This window comes from Berghia stephanieae, chromosome 12 (genome assembly GCF_034508935.2).
Source record: "Berghia stephanieae isolate SIO BIC M18660-M18661 chromosome 12, UCSD_Bste_1.3, whole genome shotgun sequence".
Taxonomy (NCBI): Eukaryota; Metazoa; Mollusca; class Gastropoda; order Nudibranchia; family Aeolidiidae; genus Berghia; species Berghia stephanieae.
Genome location: NC_088371.1, coordinates 7,520,626 through 7,529,627, shown reverse-complemented (window position 1 = coordinate 7,529,627; position 9,002 = coordinate 7,520,626). Strand labels below are relative to the sequence as shown.

The 9,002-nt window shown below is 37.4% G+C and overlaps 1 protein-coding gene across 2 annotated transcripts; it reads left to right on the top strand.

Annotated features, from left to right (window-relative positions):
- The first annotated feature begins 853 nt into the window (after window positions 1-853).
- Window positions 854-8,499, top strand: LOC144958279 (uncharacterized). Of its 2 annotated transcripts, XM_078890148.1 has the most exons (6): window positions 854-988; window positions 4,913-4,999; window positions 5,363-5,482; window positions 5,861-5,989; window positions 6,561-6,668; window positions 7,623-8,499. In XM_078890148.1, the coding sequence occupies exons 1-4, from the start codon at window positions 938-940 to the stop codon at window positions 5,936-5,938; spliced, it is 336 nt and encodes a 111-aa protein (XP_078746274.1). In that variant the 5' UTR covers window positions 854-937; the 3' UTR covers window positions 5,939-5,989; window positions 6,561-6,668; window positions 7,623-8,499. The 2 variants fall into 2 exon arrangements, with proteins under 2 accessions (XP_078746274.1, XP_078746276.1); XM_078890150.1 differs by lacking the exon at window positions 6,561-6,668.
- Window positions 8,500-9,002: the final 503 nt, after the last annotated feature.

Sequence of the window (9,002 nt, the reverse complement as noted above, 5' to 3'; positions counted from 1 at the left end):
TTGCAGTCAGCAGTATGTGGTAAGTCTTCATAGTTCGTAGGAAACGGAGATCGCCACAATATGTGTGAAAAAGTTCAGACAATTTGGTCAGGACTCACATGCAGGTCTAATTTTAGCTTTGCATTTTACTAAAAGAAAGCACTGTGCTTACACGTTTGAGTTTAAAATCAAAATACTATGTGAAGTCTGAAAAAAAGGTTGATCAAGACGGAGATATGTAAAATACACGGCATCCCGAACTCAACTCTTTCAACAATTTTGAATTGAAAACGAAAACCCCCAAAAATATTTTTAAAACGCACACAAAAAAAATTTTTTTTTAATGAATGGTTATGAAGACGGTATTGATTCAACAACTCCATTTAACGGGAAACCCATGATACGATTAAATGAGCTAATTCCTTAAATAGTTACTACCCTTTAAAAACATTGCAAAACGGGAACTTCCTTTAAACCAAAATGTCTTTAAACCGAAATGGTTTGGAAGGTCCCCAAAATTTCGGTTTAAAGTAATTCTACTGTATGTTTTTTTGATTATACATTTATATTGATTTGTATTTCTTTTGGGTGATCTCAAACTAAGAACACTGATAATGTACTCTTGGTCTGCGTCTATTCCCTTTTTCAACTATTACCCTTTGTCTTACTTTTTCTCAATTTCCGTACAGTTGTAAATCTAGAATTCTTTCCACTGGTGCTGATACGATATGAATGTGTCAAGCGTTTTAAAATCCCTAAAAACAATACAAATCTCGGAACAAATAGACCCGGTCCCAACTTGTTCAAGATTTCCGTGCTGCGCTGTATATTTTTTCCAAGGGTCAATGCATTTTTAAAGTCTGGTTTTGCTTTTTGTAAACAAATGAATGGTTTCCAGTTATTGCTCATCTATTTTTCTCTACTTGTCTTGTTGCAGTGAAAAAACGCCATGACCTGAATGGTCGCAAGGTTGAAGTTAAAAAGGCTGTGTCCAAGGAACAGTATGATGGTGGGTATTAGTTGTTTCAAAAGCAACTCTTTGTGTGTGTGGGTGTCATGTGATCGTGACTTTCAAAACGTCCTTAGAAACATCCTGATAGACATTGAGTTAACAATCTCAAGCTTTTGGACTCCCGAAGAATCACCATAGAACATTTGGAGTTTCAAAAATCTCTGGGTGTTGTTTATATGTGGCAAGCAAGTCATATTTTATTCTTTAAGTCACCAAATAAATGCCAAAAAACTTCGGTTTTCTCTGGATGATGAAGATGGGACTTAGTACGTTTTATAAGTCACCTACTCATATAATGTTTGAATTCACAGGTAGATCGATATTAGCATTAGGAAAGTGCAGGACTTTCTATATGTAAGACTTTTTTCATTGTTATATTGGGTATCCCCAGTGATGACAAAACTCCGGTGTGGAGCAAAAAATTCCGGGCTCCAGGCAAATTCCGGTGAGGTCAATTTGTTCCAAGGATACCCCCCCACCCCCTTTTTTTTTTTTCCAACTACCACATCATCATTGCCACTTGTATTACAACCATCATCACTACCACTACTACTGCAACCACCACCACATCATCATTACTGCCACTACTACTGCAACCCACACCACCACATCATCATCAGTACCATAACTACTACTGCAACCACCACCACCACATCATCATCACTACCACAACTACCATCACCATTACAATCACCACCACCACATCATCATCACTTCTACGACTACAATTACCATCATCATCACTACTACTACTACACCGCCACATCATCACTACGACTACTACCAAAACCACCACCACCACATCATCATCACTACTACTACAACCACCACCACATCATCATCATCACTACCACTACTACTACAACCACCACCACCACATCATCATTACCACTACTACTACAACCACCACCATCACATCATTACTGCTACAACTACAACCACCACCACAACCACGTCATCACTACCACTACTACTACAATACCACCACCACCACATCATCACTACCTCTACTACTACAATACCACCACCACCACATCACTACCACTACTACTATGACCACCACAACCACACCGTCATGACTACTACTTCTACTATACAACCACACCACTACCACATCATCATTACTACTACTACTACTACTACAACCTACAACCACTACAACAACATCATCACTACCACTACTAATACAACCACCAGCACTACATCATCCTCACGACCAGTACTACTACAACCACCACCACCACATCATCACTACAACCACCACCACATCATCATTACCACTACTACTACTACAACCACCACCACATCATCACTACCACTACTACTACAATCACCACTACCACATCAAAATCACTACTACAATCACCACCACATCATTATCATCACGACCACAACTACTACAACCACTATACCATCACCACATCATCATCATTACCACTAACAACAACCACTATCACATCTTCATCCTCACTAACACCAGTACTACAATCTCTACCATTAGGTTTTAGCGCTTTACTTCATTTGAAATAAGGAAACATTGGGATTTTATTTGGCAATGTGTTTTTATGTATCATAATATAATTCTTATCACTGATCTATTTAGAACTATACAATATGTAAACACAATACCATTCCAATTCCTTTTTCTTGTGTGCGGAAATTCCTCTTTCGGCATTGAAATTCCTACGAGTGGTGTCGGAAACTCCTGTGAGCCAAACAGGGATGTAAATCTTTCAGAATTTTTCTGAATTCAGATTATTTCAATTTAGAGGGGGGGGGGGGGTTCAGAATAAAATATATAAAAGTAATAAAATAATTTATTTTTGAAAAACCTTCTTATTAAATACTACAGCAATATAGAATGGTGCATATAGGCCCAGACATGGCAAGCACTTTCTGTATACACAGAAACACTCCACTAACTGTTTTGAACGGAAGTGGTCATTTCCACTACAAACGCAAGTCTTCGTTATTCACAGGCCATGAATTCAGACAGAAACTTTCTGAACTACATAGCAGTTATAGAGGTCCTTCAGAAAAAAAAATTCTGAAATTTTGTTCTGTAAATAGCCACCGTGGCTACATAACGAACTCAGTGTAAGAACATCATCACAACAATCTATAGGTGTTTATTGGAGTGTGGCGGTCTTTGTGAATTTCTTCTTGGTTTAAACCCGAAGCTAAGTTGATAATTTTAGAAAATTGTTGTTTTTTTACTGTTGCATATGTTTGTTTTTATTTGATGTTGCACTGATTTCTCCTATTTTGACTTAGAATTCTAAGTTCTCTCAAGTTCTCATTCTCATATTCCTGACTAAACTAAGTTAGATAAGTAACTGTGGTCGTTGTAGAGGCAGACAAGTCATGAGATTACTTTGCTGAAGTAATGACCCTTCATCCAGATCAGATCTGTCCTTAGCTTTCTTCATTAGTGCTGGGCTACCCATCCTTCTCCATTCTTTTACATTGTTACTTTTGCATATGTTTGTTTCATTTTATATTGCATCGTTGATTTGAGATTCTGATTCTTAGAATAGATTTTGGCCATCCAATCACTTAGGAGACTGAGCTAACAATATAATCAATTGGACATAAGGTGATTTTTTGAGATTTATCAACCTTTGTTATATTTATGTGTTCATCAGTTTTCTTCGCTTCCTCTTTGTAGTTATAAATAGACTATGAGAAATACATACACAACCATTTCCTTTTATTTGAATCATTAATTTTGTAAAAGGCAGTGTGCGAGTTGGTTTCAGAAGTTTTTGTCATTTGCCATTTACATCCCTGGCCAAATTTAAAGTTGGCGTCTCTGGTATCCCAAATAAAACGTTCGTTATACAACTGGGTGGGGTTCCTGGCTTCCCATAGTGGGCAGGGTGGCACATACGGAGTCTTCTATACCCTTATATCTGTTTTCCAACTTGCTTTCTGTCTTTGAATGAGATTACTTGGTTTTGTCCTGACCCTGGTCAGAGTCATTGGCTGGGAGGGAAACAGTCAAATTAATAGTTATTGTTTTGGGAGATGATATTTTTTTCCTCGTAAGTCATCTCTCTGTTATGTATTATGTTTGTTATTTTGAATGTATAATGTAAGCATTTGGGTGTATTCCTCTTATTGGGATCTTGTGCTGGTGTAATTGGTGAGACATTTAGGTAATCTCAAACTAAGTACGTTGATGGTGTGCTCTTGGAATCTACATCTATTCCCCTTTGTCTTACTTTTTCCTCAAGTCCTTTTTATTGTATATCTAGGATCTTTTCACTATCCAACTTTCTTCCTTTTGACTGGCGCTGAAATGACCTAAGTGTGTTGCAAGTGTAGTAAAACCTCGTAAAAATATATAAATAAAATAATTCGTTATACAAATAGCAAAAATTGAATTACAAAGTCGCATGCGACTTCCCAAACCATGGAAAATAACATTTTATTTATAAAAATCGAAAAATAAATGTTTCATTCTTTGATGATTTGTGATGATTATAATCGTAATTGTAATCTTCAAAGGCTGCTGATTTTAATGGTATAAGTTTTTTACCTTTTGCGTTCAAGACAGAGAGAAATAGGCCTCATTTTTTTTATTTTTTTTTTATGATTTATGAAAAAACGTCTTGTTGAGGGGAAGAAAACGAAAAGGCTTTGTTTACATGGATGGTGCTATGTGTTGAAACAAGCTTGCAGGCCCAATTTGGGGTATTATAATCTTCAAAGGCTGCTGATTTTAATGGTATAAGTTTTTACCAATAATTTAAATTCAAGAGACAGAGAACTGATCTTTGCTGAGTTGTGAAGAATCATTCACCTGTTAACAGCAGTAGTTTGGGATACCTAGTTATATCTCTTTAACACCTGTTATTAATTTGGGTCTGTTGATTTTAATTTCCCCAATTGATGTTCTCATTTTATTTCTCTTTTCAGGTGGTCGGGGAGGAGGTAGTTCTGGTCGAGGTGGCAGAGAGAGGGGTTATGGTGGTCAAGGAGGTTACTCTAATGGTGGAGGATATGGTAACAGTTGCATCATATTTCTGTTGTCGTTGATTGTGTTGTGGAACTATTATCTTATAATTAGGTTCTAATCCAAAGCAGTATCTTGCTCCTACAGTTCTAGAGGTCTCTAATGATCAGAGTACCAATTATCTCTCAGCTCTCTAGATCTGACTAGTTTCATTGTGATAATTTGCAAGTGGAGATTTTTTTTTTTTTTTTTTTCGTAACAAATCTAGAACTGGAAACATAAAATAATAGTTATTCAGTTATCCCATCTACCATTTTGCTGATATGACCTAAAAGTGTTTTAAAGATATTTTGTCGTGGGCAGGTGTTGTATTTCCCAATTGATGTGTAAATGTATGTCAACTTTCATTTCAGGTGGTGGAAGTGGTGGTGGATATAGTAGTTTCTCATCTGGTTATGGCTCTGGTGGTGGTGGTGGTGGTGGCTATGGACAGAGCTGGCAACAACAGTCTGGTGGAGGTTATGGAGACTACAGTAAGTCTTTCATCAGCATTTGGTGGGGGGTGTTAAAGTATATCTGGTCAAAGTCACACTTCTTGTTTGAATAGCCGGAGCCTTTTTCTTATTTTTTATTTTTTAAAATTTTTTTGAAGGAATTAAACCAACTACTCTCTCTCTCTCTATCTCTCCCTCTCCCTCTCCCTCTCCCTCTCTCTCTCTCCCTCTCCCTCTCTCTCTCTCTCTCTCTCTCTCTCTCTCTCTCTCTCTCTCTCTCTCTCTCTCTCTCTCTCTCTCTCTCTCTCTCTCTCTCTTCTCTCTCTCATACATAGTTATTCCCAGTTATGTTCTAATCGCTCTCTCTTCTCTCTCTCTCTCGTACATAGTTTATTCCCAGTTATGTTCTAATTTCAGGTCAAAACAGCTGGGGTGGAGGTGGCAGCGGTGGTTTTGGTAGTGGCTACAACAATGAATATGGTGGTGGTGTCATGAAAAGTGGTGGTGGTGGTGGATACTCTGCTCGAGGACAAGGGCCTTATGGAGGTATGTATAGCTTTCAATCTTGAGTCAGCTCAAGGGTACACATGATGTTATGGCGCTGTATTTTAGAGATTTACTTTTTTTTCTCTCTCTCTCTAGACATTCATGATGGCGTCTTCCTACTACATGTTCTATGTACATAATTTGGGTTCGGGGCAAGGAGGGTGGTAAAATTCTGGGTTGAGTACGCCAGTGCTCTTAGATAAATGATTTGGTAGGTTTCGTGTTAAGTTCCTTTTTTAATCACAAATTGCACTACATCTGTTTTGAAACAATATTACACATTTTATACAGTATTCTAAGATTGAGATTTCTATTTCAAAAGATCAATTTAGAGAGGTATTGGATTTTAGATTGATAGATTTTTCATTTGGATCCTGTGCTGTTGTTCTGTGATACGACATTCTTTCCCAGGGTGTTGGAATGCGTTTTGTATATTAGTGACCTTTTTCCTCTAGTTATGGCTAGGTTTTAGCTAGGAGGCTCATTTGGTTGCGGGGCCAGTTGATAATTTGTTTTTGCAGCTAGTGGGCTCTCATAATAACATTTCAACCTTATGTTGTTTGTTTTCTAGGTGGTTATGGATCTGGCGGAGGCGGCGGCGGCGGCTATGGTGGTGGGGGCCGATACCGTCAGTAGATTTTTATATCAGTCCTGAGAATTTCACAATAATTAATGTCGGGTAAGTAGAACATAGCTTTGTCCTTACTCTACCTTCTCGCTCTCGGCTAGTACTTTGCTCTTCACTTATTTGTGAAAGATCCTTTGTACTTTTCAGCCTGTCTCTCAAATCCTTGGGTACTTTTATTCAACAAGCAGATGGGTAAAGGGCAAGTTGAAGAGTATTGACTCAAAATATTTGTACAGCTCATCAGTTATTTGAATCAAAATTTGAGTTTGATATTGGCTATCCACTTTGAAAGAATATGACACATCATGGGTACCGTACTGGTTAAACGTTTTAAATTTCAAACATTTATCGGCTGATTTTGGATGCACATTATGGTATAGTTGGGTTATGGAGACACGAACACTCTGGCAAAAAAAAAAAAAAAATTTTTTTTTCATCATTTATTTGACTGCTCTGAAGATATCTAGCGGTAGACTAGCTCTTGGACTACAGATTTTGCTGGTCAATCCTTTGGAAATTTACTGATAATCATAATGATATGACACATCATGGGTACCGTACTAGTTAAACGTTTTAAATTTTAAACATTTGCCGTTTGTTTTTGGATGCACAAAATGGTATAGTTGGGTTATGGAGACACAAACACTCGGGCAAAAAAATTTTTTTTTTTTTTTCATAGATATCTCGCGGTAGACTAGCTCTCGAACTACAGATTTTGCTGGTCAATCCCTTGGAAATTTACTGATAATCATGCTCTTCTCTCGTGACAGGGGGATGTGACTGTTCTTAAGGATATTGTAATGATAGACTAGCTTCAAGTAGTAGTCAGTTTCAATTGTCCTCCCCCTGCTTTTTTTTTTTTTTTTTTTTTTTGGACATTCTCGTATGTATTTATGTAGTTCTTTTTGCATGATTGACCAATATTTATGATTGTCTAATTTCTAATTCATTTTTTACCTCTCTCCACAAGAATAACACAATTTCCTTTCCTTACTTTGTATTTAGGCAGGAAATGAAGAAGCAGTACATCTATAAATCTAGAAAGTGAGGATGATAGAGGCAGTCATTTCAGTCGTCAGGTTTAGATAGGGTTGTGTATCAGCCTAGCTAATGCAGTCCTATCCATTCAGCTTGTTCCAGTTAGATGCACTTCCTCACGTATAACTACTACTACACCAGTATCCGGCAGTACAGGTTATATATAACACACAGGTAGTCAGTGTAGTGCAGTGGCTGTCATTTTTAACCTTTATTTCTTTACCATTTATGTCGTACCTTGTGAATTACTCAGTGTAGTCGATAGGAGACTTTGTTTGTTAGTCCTATGCTTATCAGTAGAGAAGGTTGGTGTTGTTTTTCCGTAGTCTGGGATATAGTGGGCCTTTTGATTACAGGGTTGTAGTGTAGGTTGATTTTGTTTACATTAGGCAAGGTGGGTTCAGCTCTATGTGGTCCAGAGGTATCGTAATATGAAGCTTTATTGGGTTTAGGGTAAGTAGTGTAAGCTAAATGGTGTTCTAGGATCATTGTAGGGGCTGTTGTATAGCTGTATGTCTTGTTTCTTATTCTCAAGTATATTAATTATTTGTTTGATATAATGTTGGTTTTCCCAGCAGTTTTTTTTTTTTTTTTTTTCTTCTCTTCATTTTTATCTTCAGCTTCTATTTTTTAAAAGGTATTATTGAAAAAAAAGCAAACAAGCACGAATCCACACCGCATACTTCATGACTCATCTGTAAATTATTCATTTCATCCATCCCATCGCTTTCCATTTCCATCATCCTTATGTGTTCTGTGTCACCAGGTTTTTGTTTTGTTTTTTTTTTTCATTGTGAATCAGGTTCATGTAATAAATTGTGAGGTTATACTCACCACCATTCAACATTGTCTTTTCATGTTAGTTTTTAAAATAAAATAACACATTTATCTTGTTTTTTTTCTTTTCTCTGAACTGCAACATGATTTCTTTATCCTTGTTGCACAGTGGACTCCTTTTGGAGATGATGTCCCCAGATTATTCGAGCCTTTATGTTTCCCATTATTCACTGCTCAATGTGCTATACGATTGTACCAAAGCCAACAGCAATGCGTTGGACGAGACATTGTGTCTGTTCAGCGCTTTTCCGATTATTTTATTTAAGCAGGTACATTGCTGTTACTGGTCCAGTACTTAATTTTCACCTGAGTGCAGTGAGTAAAGAGCTTTCTCCTTGTACTTTACTCGTCTGAGCACCACCCAGAGGGGAATCTGCCAGTCCATAGTGGGCAGGGAGATACATTGTTTCTATCCCCCTATGTCTGTTTTCCAACATGCTTTCTGTCTTTGTCTTGGAATGAGATTACTTGGTTTTGTCCAGGCCCTGGCTGGGAGGGAAATAGTCAAAT